This window comes from Megalobrama amblycephala, linkage group LG7 (assembly GCF_018812025.1).
Source record: "Megalobrama amblycephala isolate DHTTF-2021 linkage group LG7, ASM1881202v1, whole genome shotgun sequence".
Classification (NCBI taxonomy): domain Eukaryota; kingdom Metazoa; phylum Chordata; class Actinopteri; order Cypriniformes; family Xenocyprididae; genus Megalobrama; species Megalobrama amblycephala.
Window position 1 is genome coordinate 34,993,127 of NC_063050.1, and position 19,671 is coordinate 35,012,797.

Sequence of the window (19,671 nt, forward strand, 5' to 3'; positions counted from 1 at the left end):
TCCCCACTGCATTGCCACCCAGCACAACCAGTGGAAGACGTCACGGCTATTGGGCTGCTCATTCCGCCACATAGAACGTAAATATCACTTTACCAAACCTATTTCCAGAGAACTTGGTATTGTTGTATATTGTATAAAATAAAGTTCTTCACCCTATTAGTTTCAGAGAAACAACAGTTTATCTTTCCATAAGATAGCGTAACTCTGCCATAGCCATACCCAACTTAAAGGTGCAATAGGACATTTTTGGAAAGGCTAGCAATAAAGAGCTAGCTTTCAAATCATAACATCCCACCCTCCCTTCAGAGTGCTCTCCATAGCCACGCCTCCTCCAAAACACATGAAGGCACACACAAAGCTGCTCTTGGCAAAGCGTTACAAGAGACTGCATTAAACTACCTCATGTCTTAAAGCACATGACATTACAATAATAATGAATGTAAACAACTTGGAGAGCTTGTTCCTGACTGCTGCAGATTCATTTCGTTGTTGATACTGTTGACATGGACATAATTCTAAGTCTGAGGATGTAAACAGCTCCAGTTAGGCCCAGTTTACACTAGTGTGTTCTCGTTTTAAAACAGCGTTTTAAAATGAAAACAATCTGTGACTGTGTGACTCACATAAACTCTGCATAGCATGAAACGTGCTTATGGTGTACGATGTTTGTGCAAACAGGGTGTGCAAGGGTATGTTAAAACATACGTTGACAGGCAGGTAGGACATCATATTATTTCATTCGGACTGAATATAATGATTGGATGAACATATTATGGCCCTATGTCTTCCATGGATGATATATATAGTTATAAAAATACATTTAGACTGTTTAACATGGTGATTGCTATCAGGATATGAGGAGACTTTCAACCAATACAACAAAAAATCTTTCTGAAGAGAATCACCTATTGCACCTTTAATCACTTGTGTTTAATCTTATCTTCTTGTGTTCATCTTATGCATTTTATTTTTTTTATCATTCATAGTATTAATTTAGTAGTTGTGTTGATTTACTCTTGTTTATCTTTTTGTTAATAGAATTTATTACACTTGCATCTTCTTTTTGTTGATAATACAGAAGAGGCTCTACAAATTAACAATATCTCACGAATCCTTCAGATTGGTCAGATGACAAACTCCCTCCAATTTATTATTGTATTTATTTAGCAATCATCTTTAATCATTATTTTACTGTAAAATTCCTTAGCTGGTGCCCCGAGGAAAAGGGAGAAAGAGGTCACCTGACACTCTTACACTCACCTTAAGCGATGTGACCAAAACTCACAATATCAATTAAGTGCCCGTATAGACCAAATCCTTACATTTATGCTGCCCATAAATCACTACATGCTGTATTGTAAACACTTAAAGGTGCCATCGAACGTTTTTTTTTACAAGATGTAAGTCTAAGGTGTCCCCTGAATGTGTCTGTGAAATAGATTTGCCCCATACCCCATAGATTTGTTTTTAACTGCCTATTTTGGGGCATAATTAGAAATGCGCCGATTCAGGCTGTGGCCCCTTTAATTGCTTGCGCTCTCCGCCCCCCTCCCGAGCTCTCGACTCTATCATTGCATAAACAAAGTTCACACAGCTAATATAACCCTCAAAATGGATCCGTCATGCATACTGCATGCATACATTGGATCATGTGAGTATTGTATTTATTTGGATGTTTACATTTGATTCTGAATGAGTTTGAGGCTATGCTCCGTGGCTAATGGGCTAAAGCTAACATTACACACTGTTGGAGAGATTTATAAAGAATGAAGTTGTGTTTATGAATTATACAGACTGCAAGTGTTCAAAAATGAAAATAACAACGGCTCTTGTCTCCGTGAATACAGTAAGAAACGATGGTAACTTTAACCACATTTAACAGTACATTAGCAACATGCTAACGAAACATTTAGAAAGACAATTTACAAATATCACTAAAAATATCATGATATCATGGATCATGTCAGTTATTATCGCTCCATCTGTCATTTTCGCTATTGTTCTTGCTTGCTTACCTAGTCTGATGATTCAGCTGTGCACAGATCCAAACATTAATACTGCCTGCCCTTGTCTAATGCCTTGAACATGGGCTGGCATATGCAAATATTGGGGGCGTACACTCCGACTGTTACGTAACAGTCGGTGTTATGTTGAGATTCGCTTGTTCTTCAGGTCTTTTAAACAAATGAGATTTATATAAGAAGGAGGAAACAATGGAGTTTGTGTATGTCATTGTGTATGTCTGTATGTCATTTCCATGTACTGAACTCTTGTTATTCAACTATGCCAAGGTAAATAAAATTTTTCATTCGATGGCACTTTTAATTTATTTTAAGGTGGACTTTCGGTCAAGTAGAGAGAACGAGCAAAAAAAAAAAAAAAAAAAAAAAAAAAAAAAAACTGCAGAACGAGAGATGGGACACAATACAAAGGAGCTCAAAAGAATATCAGTGGAATGAAGGTTTATGACTGGGCAAGCGCTTTAGGACCTGCCTTTATATTAGAAAAGCTTTCCAGTGCTAGAGAGAGCTAAGTGGGAAGGCCTGAAAACAGACGCGGAGGCTGCTTTGATCCCACTTCTCATGTGAGTAACATGGTTTTGGTTGTCTGGAGCTGCTGTGCTGTTTGCGACTAACTACAAATGCTTTGTATTTACTCTTGTGTACTGTACGTTCATTTTTTGTGCTTCCTTGTCGTTCGTTCATCAACTGCGCTTTATTTTTCGTGAAGCATTTTGTTGCGCATCAGCTGTGATAAACAGACATCCACTAGCATTGCGTGTGTAACAGTGGCCAGATAGTGAGAGTTAAATTTGCAGTTAAACCACTGCACACTGATGACTGTTAGAGAATGCGGTGTTTAGCGTCATTGTTAGTGCACTCGCCTCGCATGCCAGCAGCGATCAGGCTGAGGTTTGAGACCGATTCGAAGCAGGATGGTTAGTGTTAGTGAGGTAAGTGAGTTTTGGAGGCGGAGCAATGAAGAGAGTGGTGCGTTTGTTTGGGATGATTTCAAATATCAACAATGTCCAACAGCGTTGTTCAAAATCTACTTACCACACCTTTAAACATCATAAAACATCTTTGCTTCATACCAAATTTAGATGCAATAAATGGTTGCCTATATGCCTATATATTTCATATTTCAACATCTTTCAATTTATTTCACACATTTCAGTCTAGTTTGAGAAAAGTTAATGTAACACATTAACTAATGTAAGTAAGAATAAATGATTTACTCATCAGAAATTATGTCCTTCACTTGATCAAGACATGCATTGAATTGCGTTCTTCTTCTGAGATAGATTCTGGCTTATTCCTCACAGCATCTTCCAAAAATGATGAAAAGTAGATTAACCTGATGAACCTTGATGCTTTTTGTTTTATTGAGGTGAATGAGTTTTAAGGCTTACATGAACCATTACTGTATGAATAGTCTGTGCTGATTGTGGGTGTGACCACATTACAGATAAAGGGTTCGTACGGTCATGAAAAACCTGGAAAAGTCATGGAATTTTAAAATGGCAATTTCCAGGCCTGGAAAAGTTTTGGAAAAATTAATTAACCCACAAAGTTTTGGAAAAGTCATGGAAATGTGTTTCACAATCTCTGTATATTCGAATATAGTTGATAATATTAGTTAAATTACAATAGTTAACGTTCGCACGATCCGTCACGTGACATTCTCTGCATGGGGTAACGCAGTTTCAGCTAACGTTAGTATTGTGTAGTAATGCCAGGGAAATGCAGATTTTAAAATGTATGGCTTCATGATGAAAAGTATGAGGGGTGGCTGGAGAAAGATCAGGACCCGGGACGTGCTAAATGTACACTGTGTCGTAAAACGTTTGACATTTCTAACATGGGAGAGGCAGCGCTGTCTAGCCACGCTAAAGGTGCAAAGCACCAGTCTGCAGCTGCGTGCTCGCCTGCTTCCAACTCAATCGCTGACTTTTTCACCCGTGCGACTGACGTGACAGTGACACCCGCTCCCAGCTGCGGTGCTTCCCTCTCATTCACTGTAAAACAAGGGACCATTTTGAGTGCTGTATCCAGAAACGAAACTGCAGAGGTACTGTGCAGGACAGCGTTGCTGGACGCATTTTTTAGTTTAACATTGTTGCTTCCCCTTGATTTATGTTAGTTATCTCCCATGAATTACGTTAATCCATTTCTAAGCAGTTCTCAGGGTTTGATGTATTATGTTATGAAACTTTGTTAGGGGCCGTTCACACAGAACATGTTTTTCTATTCCAATGCGCTACTTTCCCATTGTTTTTCTATGTAAACACGCGCTTGACGGACGTGCATGACCGTCACGCTCGCGTCTTTTGCAGCGCCTTACATATGAGCGCCGCGTTTTTATGATGCCGTGTCAAGTTAAAAGAATTTAAACTTTTACACGCAGCGCCGCTCATCAATGTAACCATGTAACATGGATTTTCTTCTTATTTAACATTTATACATAGACATTTCATGAAACATTAGGTCATGGAATTTTACTTAAAGTTATAGAAAAGTCATGGAATTTTATTGGTAAAAATGTGTACGAACCCTGCAGATAATGAGCTCAGACTGGAAAGACAGTACCTTGCATTGTTTTCATACGGATGGCATTATCAGAGAATATTTGTTTTTGATTTGACTTCATACATTTCAAGCTTTCTTTGATATGTTTCTCATGTCAGTGTGCCAAGTATACGCTGAGTTTTGGTTCATTTTTGTGAGTGTCAGTAAGAAGTTAGTGGAGACCTAAACGGCAGAAAGTTTACCCTGTTTGTTTTCTTTATTTTACAAAAGCACAAAGTTTTCTTTTTATTATGAGTTTACATTAATAAAAGTAGACCCTTTACATTTTGAATGATGTATTACTCTTATCTGAATGACCAAAAATTAGTATTTTAAGTTATTTCAGCTATTTTCCTCCACCGACACCAGAGGGTTAATCTCTCTCTCTCTCTCTCTCTCTCTCCATTCAACTATCGAAATATAATGCACACTCGAGGTGTAACGGCCACAACGTGAAGTGAAGAGGCCTGTTACACCTCTGGTGTGCATTATATTTCAATAATTTAAACAGCCCTTCATCATTTACTCTTTAAATATGTTTGATCCTGGATACTGATTGGTCAATACAGCATTCATCCATGCTAAAATCAATGAAATAATAAAATCAGTGAAATAATATGAGTGTCACAATACCAAAATTTCAGTAATTGATACATTAATGGTAAAAATGCATGATACTTTATAACAATTTTCAACTGAATGTCTTTCAAGCTATGTTTTACAGTACCATTTAGCCTTTGATGGTTGTGCAAATAGTGGCCAGCAACCAGCTCCTCTGTGTTATGTCATTGATTCTGGTGCAGAGAATCTGAGAGCTGTCTAAACCTTGTTTGAATTTTGCATTACTGTTTTTCTCTGTTCTCATTGGCCTAGCTTAAAAGAGAAAAAAAAAAATAATGAAAACATAGTTGTTTAATGTTATTGCTCTAAGGCCTGTGATTATTTCAGAAAAAAGATATGATGGACCTTCAACATGTATCATCATCACTTCCTCATGCTCTTTCAGAGAATATATAATCATATGGTTTTTTACTCCTCCTCCTTTCATCTACACTTTCATTCTTCTCCTTACGTCTCCACTTTTGTTTTTTTACACACCAAAATGTATCCAACCAGCAGGGAAGCTCTAGGGATGGGCCTGCTAACCATCCTATACTAATAAACATCTGTTATTCAAATGATGTACTCGCTCAAAGACACATCGGGACTGGAAAGAAGAGGGGATTGATGAAGAGTTTCACACCAAAAAAATATATATATTTATATATATAAACTATGGTGTTGACATGAAAAGAGAAGCTGTATTAACTGTTTTTATAGAGTGGCTGGTGGGGTCATGAGAGACCTACAGCTGATCTCCACAGCTGGAATGCTAATAAACCACCTTGTGGTGCTGCTTATATATGCTGCACTCTTGCACAATACGACAAGGAGTTGACTTTAGAAGCACAAGTTTTATTTCAAAATAGGTGAAACATGGTGATTAGAAGAGGGAGTTCATGTTCATTTCTGTGGACAATCTCAATTTGTTAGTGGATCATTTCTTAGCAAAAAACAAAAACAAACTGGGTCCCTTGTTGTGTTACAACGAGTATTACCCAGAGTTCTTTGCTAGTAGTTACACTATGATGAACTAAGCCACTGCAATTCAGCAGAGGTTCTTCTACTGCTGTATTAGAACAAATGGGAGGGGAACTAGGTGTGTGTTTCAGGTGCAGATGTCTCACTGGGCCCTACCCCAATCCTCAACAGACTTCTTTTGGGTCCTAATAATAACTTGAAAGTGCCTCTTTTTGCCCCTTTTAATTAGTCTCCAGAACCCATACAGCTAATTGGTGGTTCTTAATTGGGTTTAGATTCGCTACTTGTCTGTTCAGATCCCCCTGCACCCCACCCCAATCCCTTCTCAGTCTAGGTGAAAAGAAATCCTCACACCCCAGCCAGGGGTTTTATGTTTCTTGTCACTTAGCACTTTGATTTCTTGGTGAATTAAGAGCTATTTAATTAGCGGGGTTTCTTTTTATATCTCCATCTCAGTGGGGGAGAGATTTGGATGGTGTCAGAGTTGAAGTGATTTAAAGGTAAAAGAGGAAGTTTCAAAAGCAGTGGCTTAACACACTTTGACAGAAACTTACTGCATTCACAGTCTAGATTAAAAATTAATAGAATGAGTACATTCATGCACAGAAACAACAGGCATAGGTGTCAAATAGCACAGTAACATTATGGCCTCGTTTACACCTGGCATTAATATGATTTCGTATCTGGAAGCTTTTTGGGCCAGACTGTATTTACACCTTTATGTGTCTTGTTTCCAGTATGATCATATAGAGCCTGAGCAAATCGCTGCTTGCATATGCATGATAGTTTGCGTTAACTGAAACATTTTTGTAATTTTCCATTTTAAAAACGATGGATACATGAAAATGTTTTTCTTTTTTTATAGTTTATCTATACTAACCCCTCAGTAAACCATGTTAATAGGGATTATAGGAAAAGTGGACAAAAAGTTTTATTTATCCAATCACTTGTGTCTTTTGATGCATTAGAGTACCTCAGACATGACGTGTTTTTGTAGGCCAACCTGGAAGTTAGTGGCGCACGGGTTCCCTCGATTGAAAGCCTATGCATTTTTCCCATAGACTTTTGGAAAATTGCAAAAAAAAAAAAGCTGTGTGTTTAACAAAGAGTTATGACACTATCAAGATAATCTTTAAAAGTTAACACAACATTTATACAGTTTGAAGCCTAAATAAAGTCGTCAGATCTAAAAAGCTAACAGTAGGCTATAAACGGACTACAGTACACCATGGTCGCGGATCAACGTCACCACCACCAAGCTTCCTCAAACTTTATTTAAAAAAAAAAAAACTTTATTTAAAAACATGCTTGCTGATTATGATCTGCGTTGTGTATGAATATTTATCCACTTTTTCATGAGAAATGCTGTCCAAATGTCCTGTTTGTCATGATGATGTCTAAAGTCCCTAGTCCCTTTTAGCAACTTGTTAGCAACCGCCGTTTTTAAGACACAATAAAGGTTTAAAAAATCACAGTCCTAAGTCCTAAAATGCTAACTCGCTTCTGGGTTTTGCATACAAAAACACGTCATCTCTGAGGTACTGGCTTTTTTTTTTTTTACAATACAGATTTTTTCAAAGCAGCTTCAAAGTAATAATAGGAAAATTAATGGACAGAGATTGTTTTGGCTTTACAGAAGCTCTAGAAAAAGGTTATTAATGAGCTAAAGTAAGTTTTTGATTGAATCGTTTCCGTTGTAAAAATCATTAATTATTATCTTAGGGGCCACTTACATGACAACTTTTTAACTGAAAACAGAAGACACTTAATGCGTTTTTGCCGTTAATTTACATGTTTAGTCTATAGGTATGCATGTTTGAATGTGTATGTGCACTGATGCTTAGTCTTTCTTTACAAAGTGGCATTGCCATATTGTCTGGCCCACATAATACAGAATTATTTGTCATTTCCGCAGATCCATGCAAACTGGAATCATTTTGATAACATTTTATCTATACATAGGGAAAGGAAAGGGAAGGAGGCCTTCACAGGGGATAGTTTAGTTGACACTTCAGGGCTGCATTGTCGTTGTGTCTATGTGTAGGTCCTTCATCTCATCTGGATGCGGCCTGGATCTGGCAGACTACGGTAAACCTCGGAATAATCAGAGAGCGACTAATATTAGCGTAGATGCCATTCTTCTTATAATGTAGCGAGTACATCAGGTGTTATGGGAAGTGTTCCCAGTTCCGGCTGACCTAATTTATGCAGCCAACAATTCACATGATTTGAATTATAGAAGTAGATAATGTGTTATGTGTATGCCATAGAAGTAGATAATGTGTTATGTGTATGCCATGTTAAAGAGATGTGTTTTTAATCTAGATTTAAACTGACAGAGAGTCTCTGCTTCCCGAACAATGCTAGGAAGTCTGTTTCAAAGTTTAGGTGCTAAAAAGGAAAAGGATCTACTGCCTGAGGTTGATTTTGATATTCTAGGTATTATCAACTGGCCAGAATTTTAAGATCGCATTAGACGTGAAGGACTGTAATGTGTTAAGAGCTCCCTCAAGTACTGGGGAGCTAAACCATCAAGTGCAATCCGGTTGTAATACAATCACTGAAAACTTATATTCTTTCCAGTTGTAAGGGGCTTTTGAGTTTCCTGATAGAACTGAATTATGCTTTGGGTTTGTTGTCACAAAATGGACCGCACACTTCAATAGTTTATTCTTTAAATCAGTACAACTGAGATGTATGTATGAATTGAACTTGCAGCAAACATGTGAGGAGAAAATACTATTATATTAATTTCAGAAGTGATATTGACATTGAAATAAATCATCTTTCTTGTTGTATTGCTAATATAGTCTATATAAATAACTTGACAGTGTTTTCATTCCTCCATCTAATTGAGATGCTGTTGGTTATGTTTAGAGCTAATCTGGAGGAGAAATTAAATGCAGCCCTGGATACAGTTGCAGCTCAAGACCTACAAGAGTGTCGACAGGAGGAAATGCAAGGTATCACACACATCATACACACATCACAGACATCACTTATACTGTTAAATCTACTGTAATGTACCTGATGAGTGATTTTTTTGTTTCCTGTCTTTCTCTGCCCCATCATATATGACTGTTGACCAGTGTTCTATTATTTATATACTATTATAGTATGCTATTAATGTTTTGAATTGGCCTTTGGTTTAATATTTCAGTTCTCATTTTGAATTTTAGTTTATGTTTTGTAATTTTGTTATGCTTTTATCATCTTTTTATATATTTTTTTTTTATATATATATTTCTATTTAGCCTCTATTTACTTTTTATTTCAGCTGTAGTTTTAGTAATTTTAGTACTTAAACTTAAAGACATAGTACACAAAAATGAAAATTGTGTCATTTACGCTTCCTCATATTGTTCCAAACCTTTGTGACTTTTTTTTCTGTGGAATATAAAAATAATAAAAAAAAAAATATATATATATATATATATATATATATATATATATATATATATATATTGAGAAAATGTAGAGGAAAATAGAAAGTCACAGTTTTGAAACTACATGAAAGTGAGTAAAAATAAGAATTTTAATTTTTGGATGAACCCTTTAAACATATTTTATTTCAGTTAGTTAACATAGCAACATTTCTACTTTTCATTTAAAAGTTTTTTTTTTTCATTTGATATTTATATTTTATTATATTTCAACCTTCTTTTTTTTTTTCAATTAATAAAAACTTTTTTTAATTTTAGTTAACAATAACAACACTGCTATTGATCTTATATCTGAGATTATTTCATAATCCTTCTCTTTCCAGTCATTTACAAACTTTAAGATTTGTTATCAAGATTATCCTTCCCTCTGGTCAGTGGCAAAGTCGGGTCATAGGTGACACAGGGCAGCAATATTCAGCATTCCCCTCATGCAGCTGCAACAGACACACACTTTCATCTTTCATCCGCTTTCTGTTTCAGTGAAATCACGAAATAAAATTATGACATGACCATTAACCCATGAGAATTTGAGAGAGGTAGGTCCAGATGTGCTTTCGGAAATCCAATTTGCTGTATTCCCAATTGATTTCAAACTCACATGGCTCTTTCCACACCCTCAGAAAGGAGCTTGTACATTCCTATCCGTCAAACGCTCCATCAGAGCGATCTCTAGTGTATAAGCACCCTAAGTTCTTTGGGGAAAATTGGCCAAATCTTGGTAGGGACATTTCTGAAAGTTGGTTCCATTCCTACATAAATCCATGCCTGTGTAATGAGGAATCGTTAGTTATTATATTTAACAATTTTATTATCACAACAGTGTTTTCTAACATGGCTATTCTGTAGTTTTATTTTGCATTGTGCCCACTGAATACAACCACGAATGCAGCATGTGATGTGATGTCCAATTTGCGAACAAATGACTCTTATGAACTGATACTTTTAAATATCCTGCAGGTTCTTAAAAAGCCTTAAATTCAGTTTTATCAAATTTAAGGCTATAAAAATTCTTAAATATCTTAAATGCTTTCATAAAAGTCTTAATTGTAATTTCAAGAGGTCTTAAAAAAGACCTATTATGCTTATTTACATTTTCAACTTTCTGTAGTGTGTAATGTTGCTGTTTGAGAAAAGTCTACTCCAATTCTCTATATCAGTAAGCACTGTTTCTGAACTCTGTGAAATGCCTCAGTTGTAGTCTTGGTTTTTCTTCCGGGAACATACACATCACAATATTCCTCATTTAAAAGGCATACACAAATACAAGGCCTGGATGAAATGTGTTAGTGTTTTGAAACTCATTGATATGGTAAGGGCTGTGAAATTTCTAAAACACGGTAGCAGTTGACCTATCACAACACACTGCTCTAGCTGACCAATCAAAGCACATTGTGCTTTTTCACAAACAAAATCAAGACTTTGTAAAAGGGCATATGGCCTCTTTAAATTTGGTGACGGAAAAGCAGGAATTGCGATATGGAAAAATGCGATTAATTATTAATCTTTAAAAGGCTATAATTTAATAAAATGTGAGTGTTCCTCACATTCCTTTTCTTACAAAAAATGTTTTAAGGGGGTCATGAACTGCGTTGTTTTATTGTTTTATATTGTTTCCTTAGGTGCACTTATATCGTTAGTATGCTTTTTTCATCAAAAATTGTCATAATTTAGAACTAAAAGTCATTTTTCCTACCCTGATTCCTACCCTGAACACTCTGTTTTAAGGGGTGTGTCTGCTGTGAGACTCATTGTAACTAACAGTGCAAATGCGATGTAACTAAAAGATTTGTTAAATAAAACGTACGTGTCCAGAAATCAGTCACTGATAAAATCGTACTGTTTGATTCTTTGATCGCTTTCTATATATAATTTAATCACCGTTTAAATAACAGATTATTTTCATCCTTCCAAGAGAAACAACGTGAAGTTGACCGTTTAGTCACGGGTTTGATTTACTGACACATAGACAAAGAACATCTGACTGTACATGAATCATTACAAATCAGATCAGGCATTAGAATTAACACAGATAAAATGTTGCATTACTGTCGAGTCCATATCGTAAAAGTATGTTTGCAAATCATGTGCCGAAATGTGATTGATTTACCAAAGAATCCACAGTGAAATACCGAATAGAAATAAATAAAGCTGCGAGACATCCACATTGTTGAAAATAAATAACCATATTGCTAGCATTAGGATCCTTTGAAAGGTAATGTTATTTCTGTCCTGTATCACTTTATCACTTAGCTCTCCTCCTCATCTCACTAACACGCCAGTGGGCGGGGCTAACGTTGCAATGATGAAGTATGCGTTGATTTCTTCTGCAGAGGTGACGTTTCACCTAGGCACATTCCAGGATCAGTCGTTCGTGGGGCCTGGAGTCAATAAATGCTTTTATTGTACTAAAAAGGAAGTTTTCGGTTCAGAGTATTCTTATAGTACGATGATCTCTTATATATCAAAAGCTCAAGGAAAAGTTGATTTCCTAATTCATGACCCCTTTAAGACTGAAATGTGAAGTTTGTCATTTTATAAATTTGTTTTTGTCAAAACTATTTGAATTTTGAAGTGTCCTACCCCACTCATACTGTATTAATTTTCTTTGTGCTGGTCTTCAAAAGCCTTAAATTTGATATTTAAAACACAGCAGAAACTTTGTAATTATATGCAAGATATGAAATTAGCCATTTATGAATTCACAGCTGACTGCCTTATCATGAAGCACGAGTTTTATTGTAATCTATTGTTAAAAAAAAAAAAAAAAAAAACGTTTAAGTATGTTTAAAAGATAGATAAGAACTCAATGAAGCTATGTAATTGAACTGAAGCACATGTTTCTATCTATGGACTAGTACTACACTATGTACTTCATGGTCTTCAGCAACTCTTCCACATTCAAGCTTATCTTCTAGCAGTGACGAAGTGGAAAATGTAATTTTTAATGCATCTCCCTATAGAATTTCATCCACTGTGTTACATTGGGATAGAATGTGATCATAGATGACAGTCCTTCTTAGCATTTATGTACATCACGCGATTCTACGAGTATCATTCATAATAAGTCATTTGGCTCTTAAATGTTTCTCATAAAGACCCAGTGGCATGTTAGTCCTTTTTTAGTCTGGTGAGCTGAGAGTATGCCACTGTTATTGGATGCCTTACATGTTATCAGATTACCCAAAATATTTAATAAACGAACATGGGGTTTGGGATGTGTAACAGGGAATAATGCATTGGAATCCTTCAGAAATCGTATGCTCAAATGCAAGTGTGTATTCTATGTAGACCTACTGATGGTCAAGTATAGTCAATTTCTTATTACTAGAATGGTATAGACAACTGCGTTGTATTCTATTGTAATCTAAAATCCAGTAAATCACAATTGACTGAAAAACTCATGTAAACATTCAGCTCATAAACCTCTGAAAGTTTGAAATTACATTTACAGATACTATGAGTGGCCATAGATTAAGATTAATAGGGGATGCAATTAAATATTGTTGTACACAGTGGTGGGCCTTGGAGTCAAAAAGGTTGAGAACCACTGCTGTAGACCAGTGTTTCCTAACCCTGTTCCTGGAGCCACACCAACACTACATATTTTCAAACTCTTCTTAATCCAACACACCAGATTCAACTCATCAGCTTGTTATAAGAGACTCCAAGACCAAAAATGAATGGGTCAGATAAGGGAGACATCCAAAATGTGTTCTGTTGGGGTTCCTCCAGGAACACTGCTTAAGACGGTCTCATACATGTAATGAATATCAACTGTGTGATTGTGCAAAACAGATAACAGGTTTTTACATTTAGAGTTATTGTTTTAGAGCCACTGTGAAGCAGAATTCATGTTTAGCTTTGGTTCTCAGTGCAGAAGTGCTCTGATGTGGAATAAAGCTAAAGCCATGGAAGTTTACAGTAAAAAAAAAAAAGCAGAATAAAAAAATTACATTTTATTAAAAATGTATTTTTACCATTTTATTTCTGATGTTGGGAGTGCAGTATGAATGGTAATGGTCTCTTCAATTTTCCTGCTGGTGTGCACACGCTGTCTTCAAATGTGGCTAAAGACTGAGGTGATCGAAATAATAATAATATGATATGCATGATAGAGAAAGTATCTTTTTATCTATGCATTTGCTGATTGAGCACTGTGCTATGTCCGAACTGTTTGCATTTTATTTTATACGTATTATCTTTTTATTCTTTTAATTCCTTTTCCTGTTTTTATTTCATTTTTAATGTATTTTATATATTTTATGTATCATCTTGTTATTTCTGACTTAATGCATTTTAAATATTGCTGTCTGGTTGAAAGAGCTGGGAGAATTAGGAAGAAAGTGATTAGGTTAAAATTTGGTAAATTTGGATAAGGGGACAAAGCATGGGGCAATTTGAGCTGTGGTGCATGGTTAAGATATCTCTGGATTGCAGTCAGGACACTTTCCAAAGGGGGAAATTTCCAAAGGGGAAATTTGAACTGCGTTGCATAGATGAGATATCTCCAGAAGGGGGATTAGGGCTGTGTGACGCAGTTTGAGATGTCTTGGCAAAAGGGGAGATTGAAACTTTGTTTATCAGTTTGAAGTGCCTTAACAGGTAGCAGTCCTGTCGTGTGAGGAAGATCCATTTAGATCTGCTCTGATGGATAGATCCGTTTAGATCCACTCTGACGGACAACAACAACAACAACAAAAACTCCCTAAGACTCCCTAGCTCATCCATCCAGATAGCAAAATTCTCTGTTTTTACTGTTATTTCTATTCCTTATGTTCTATTTTTATTATTCCTCTTTATGTAAAGCACTTTGAATTACCATTGTGTATGAAATGTGCTATACAAATAAAATTGCCTTGCCTTGCCTAATAATAAAAAGGAAGGTATTGTTTTTGCCCTTAAAATTTCAGTATATTTCTCCAAATTATTCATTTAGATTTTTGTATTGCAAAATTTGTAATAGCATGCAAAATAATTTGCTTACATTAGATTGTAAAAATGTTTTACGTCTGTAAAAATGTTTCTGTTGTGGGTACTGCATTAGTATTATAACCTACGAACTACGACTTAATGTCTCCACAAAGATAGTAAAATCTGAAATGTTGACATTGTGGGGACATTTGGTTGGGCCTAGCAAGGAAAACCACTTATAAATCATACTAAATATATATATATATATATATATATATATATATATATATATATATATATTTGGGTTTTTTTTGTTTGTTTTTTTTTTTTTTTTTTTTTTATTTAATTTTTGTAATTTTTGTACAAATGCAGAAAGTTCTCTGTGAGGGTTGTGTTTAGGGGTAGAGTTAGGGGATATATACAGTTTATGTAGTATAAATAACATTTTCTATGGAAAGTCTATAAAAACAAGTGTGTGTGTGTGTGGGTGCACATGTGAATAGGTGAATAGTATTTTTTATTTATTTATTTATTTTTTATTTTTATTTTTTTTGCAAGTGTGTGCATGATAGAGAAAGATAGGTCTGTGACTAACTGGAATTTCAGCCTTGCTTCTTACTGTCCAAAGGTCAGCCCAGGAAAAAAAAATGATTGTAAATATTTCACAACATTTTCATTCGACAAATGAACATCCACATTCACCATGAAACTTTTATTAACCCAAGGCGGCAGAAAGTTCTGGTCTCCAAATGTGTTTATTTTCCCATCTTTAAACAAGCATAGCAACAAAGTTCCTGCCATGAAGTCAAAAACACAAGCTCCATCATACATTGACAATTACCCTCAAAATTAATTTGTATTACTCCACAATAATCTGCAAGATTGTTTCAGGTCAGAAGGTTTTGATTTGTGGTTACGAGTACCCTTTCTAAGTCTGTCCATTAAAGGCCTCTTTAAGAGCTCAATCAGTTGAATAGACCTTTGAAAAGACCAGAAATTATGTGTCATTAATGATAATTGATTTGAATTGGGAAAGTGGCTGTCAGGTGACAGTATGAATTTTTATTCTTTCAGCTGAGCTTCTGTTTCGGGAAGTGTCAGAGGATGTCAGGAGGAGCAGCACCCCCATCAAGACATCCGCCCGAAGAGTGGAACATACTTTTAAGAAGGTACCAACCGTTGACTGTCTGCTATTTACATTTTTGAAAATTTTCAGCTTTTAGCTGAATTTTTTTGAAGAATAATGAACCAAAGTCATAGAGATATGTTCCTTACATCATGCATAGAGACACAGACATTGGCAGATGTAAAATGTACAATAAGGTTCATTAGTTAAACATTAGTTAATGTATAACTAACATGAACTAACCAAGAGCAATACATTTGTTACTGTATTTACTAATCTTCATTAATGTTAGTTAATGAAAATACAGTTGTTCATTGTTTGTTCATGTTAGTTCACAGTGCATTAACTAATGTTAAAAAGATTTTAATAATGTATTGGTAAATGTTGAAATTAACATTAACAAAGATTAATAAATGCTGTATAAGTGCAGTTCATTATTAGTTCATGTTAACTAATGTAGTTAACTAATGCAGTGGGCCGTGCCGTGTTGATTCAGAGAGGAGGTGGGCCTTGGCGCAAAAAGGTTGGGAACCACTGGCCTAGAATTTTTAATCTTTGTTAATATTCGTTAATAAAAATACAACTGTTCGTTGTTAGTTCAGCTGAGGTCCATTAAACAATATTAACAGATTTTAAGTTTTAAATGTTGAAATTAACATTAAGTAAGATTATCAAATGCTTTAGAAGTGTTTTTCATAGTTAGCTCATTTTAACTAATGTAGTTAATGTTAACAAATCGAACCTTATTGTGAAGTGTTACTTTAATTTCAGTTAAATGTCTTTTAAAAATGTAATGTGTCCAAAAGACATGTGCAATGTGTTATACAATATTCATACATTGTGTCATGTACAGTATACTTGGACAGACAGGCAAAGACTGTATAGCTTTGCTACACAAAAACCCACTTGTTAATGTTATAAATTAGCCTATATTATTATAGGTTATCTTTGTTCTATGTTCTTTTTAATTTATGTTTGTTCATGATACATTAACTAGTGTAAATGTATACAATTTGAAGTGATAAAAATCAATTAGCATATGTATAATTTAACATTAACTTATATTAACTAACATTAACTAACTATTGTTAGTTCATAGTGCTTACTGCATAAACAATTGTTGACAAATTAAACCTTATTATAAAGTGTTATTATGTCAATGAAACAACTAATTTATTGATGCAAAAGTACTAGGGATGCACCAAAAGTGACAATATGACAATAACACATTAAAATCCTCATCCCCAGAAGTATATTAATAAAGAGCATTTACCTGTGCATAAGCAGAGGCTGTGACTGAGGTTAAGCACAATGTTAAACACAACGAGAGAAACCCTCAACTTTCACTTGTGAGAACTTGCCACCTTTCCCTTAGAAATGGAAAATACACATCCTTTGTGTATTCTTAAAGGGTTTCACCCAAAAATGAAAATTCTGTCATTAATTACTCACCCTCATGTCGTTCCACACCCGTAAGTCCTTCGTTCATCTTTAGAACACAAATTAAGATATTTTTGATGAAATCCGATTGAAAGCAAGTTAATTTACACTTTCAAACGCCCAGAAAGGTACTAAAATTATATTTAAAACAGTTCAAGTGACTACAGTGCCCCTTTGATCGCGAAAGTGAAAGTGCCCTTTGCGGTCGCATCGCGGTGCCCCCGCATTTCCATTTCTCTCAACCCGAACAACCGGAAAACGACTTCTACCGAGGAAGACCCACAGAAAACCCGCCGAACAAGTGCAATCAAAAGTATTGTAATATTGTAAAATATAATTTTTTAGTGTTTCCAAACAAAGTCTAATTTCAAATTTTCATTTTCAGTGTGCCCACAATTTTTAGTCAAAATTTGGCCAAGAATTTTCATTTCACTACATAACTACTCAAAACTAATACAAGTAGTTCACATGTAGAGCTCAATCATGTTAAATGGAATCAAATTGAATGGAGGCCATGCTAATTGTTAATTACAGTGGATGTGTTCATAAAAAAAAACTGAATGTGCTAAAGTACAGCGCTTAACAAAAAAAAAAAAAAAAATGTTTTCCTGTTGTATGGATCTCTCATTTAAGCCATCAACCTGCGGAACTATCAACAGCACAGCAAACACTCGTTAAGACTCCGTTTACGTTTGCAAACACTGCTGATGTTTGACACTGGGCCCTTCACTCATTTAATACAAGCAAATAATTTGTCATTAGCATTTAGCCTGAGCAAATCAAGCTCACTCTCTATTCAAAAGCACTTGACTTCCCTTAAAGCAACATTTAGCTTGATTTTTGCTGGAGGGGCTGGTGAGGACTGAGGGAACGTTCTGAGCAGAGGAATGAAATGGTTTGTAGAATAATTCAGAGCAGATGATGGCATTGTGAGCGGTGCCAGCAGCTGCCATATGGTCGTGTAATGGGGGCTGTCATCGCCTTTATTACCGAATGACAAGCACCATGTTAAACTTAATAACCCACAGGGGCAGACTGCTGTTTATGTGCTCCTGCAAACGCATTATAAATGAAATAATTTTTGATGGAGTTGTGGGAGGGGGGCAAGTCGTTGTCAGCCAGCCGTAAAGGGGCCTAATGTTGTTTGAAAGGTGGTGTGCTGCGGCAGTAAGGCGGCGAGAGTGCTAAATAAAAGGCAGCGATTTGCCTGGGGGTATACACCCAGCAGGCATCCCCTCCTCTCTTTCACACCCTCCACCAGGATTTGACAAGCTGCCTAAATGGCCCTCTTTTATGTTTAGCCATGAGTAACAAATTTGAGGGGAATCACAGAGTGCTTGTTCACTTGCCCCGGAACGGACCCTCTCCATAAAAGCCAAATGAGAGTTTAAAGCACAAACGTCTCAAAAAGATGTGGTGATCATTTGTTTTTCACGTGCCTCTGCGTATGCCCACAGATAGAGCAGTTGCAAAGTCAAATGGTCTCTCTGGAGAGCGAGATTGTGCGGTTGCGAGAAGAAAACCGGGCACTACAGGAAGCAAACAGAGCACTGGCAGGAGAGCAGGGTGATCTGCAGGCCAGAGTCCAGCTCCTGCATCAATGCAAGGAGGCCGAGGATGCCCAGGCCAGTGAGGAACGGGACCGACTGCTTGCCCAGCTGCAGAGTTCTGAGAGAGAAGCAAAAGAGGCCATGAAATCTGCCGTCCAGGCCAGACACAGGCTGCTCAAGCTCCGACAGGATCTGGGAGTCCTTCGAGCTGAGAGAGATTTCCATCGGTCTGCGGCCAAACGCAAGGCAAAAGCTGGCACACTGGCTAACAACAAGATCAGGTCTAAACCGCCCTGGGCTAATGCCTCCAGCAGAACACGCATGCGCTCGACGCAGAACAGGATGGACAGTCCCGCCAAGGACGACTGGGAGGACATGAGCGCAGACAGGTACTTCCCCCACCTTTCACTATCCTTGTCTCTTTCTCGCTTTCCATCTCTCAAGCTCTCATTATTTTTCTGACTGTAGGGACAGCACGCATATGCAAAAACACAAGCAAACGGGTGATTGAATCCCAGCTTCTGTCTAGTTGGTATTCAAAAGAGAAAAAAAGAGCAAGAGGGGGGCAGAAAGAGGGAAAAAAAATCAGATCCTTTGAATTATCCTGGGATGCCTTGCTAGGAGCTTATTGACTGAAATTTGCATGTAGAATTAGCCACCTCTGAGCAGCCGAGTTGAACCGGCGCCAGAAAGCACCTGAACCCGCCTGCAGCCCCTCACTCTCTGCCCAATGCCATTTACACAACGTCATAAGGCCTGAAATTGACAGTTTGGCAGGTTAATTTAATTTGTGATTCCTTTGCATATTCATCCCTGACAGAGGAGGAGTCCCAGGCAAACCCTGGCCAATCAGTTGAGTTTTCCTGTGACGTTCCTAGTCCGCCATGGTCCCAGTGTCTCCCTTCTCTCCTCCTCTTCCTATACTTGCTCTAATTTAATGGGATAAATTTTGAATAACTCTGTTCAGCTCTCTACCAGATGTCTACAAGCTGTTTAACATCCTCCAAATCAAGCAGCATTTTCAGTAATTGTTTCATGAAAGTTTTATGTCG

At 36.5% G+C, this 19,671-nt stretch overlaps 1 protein-coding gene across 4 annotated transcripts in view; it reads left to right on the forward strand.

Annotated features, from left to right (window-relative positions):
- The window catches only part of cntln (centlein, centrosomal protein), a 132,001-nt gene that overhangs the window by 81,013 nt on the left and 31,317 nt on the right, over positions 1-19,671 (forward strand). For all 4 annotated transcript variants that reach the window (XM_048197182.1, XM_048197184.1, XM_048197183.1 and 1 more), the window contains 3 exons: positions 9,027-9,112; positions 15,578-15,672; positions 18,527-19,008. In XM_048197182.1, the coding sequence (XP_048053139.1) occupies positions 9,027-9,112; positions 15,578-15,672; positions 18,527-19,008 (663 nt within the window). The remainder of the gene's footprint in view (positions 1-9,026; positions 9,113-15,577; positions 15,673-18,526; positions 19,009-19,671) is intronic.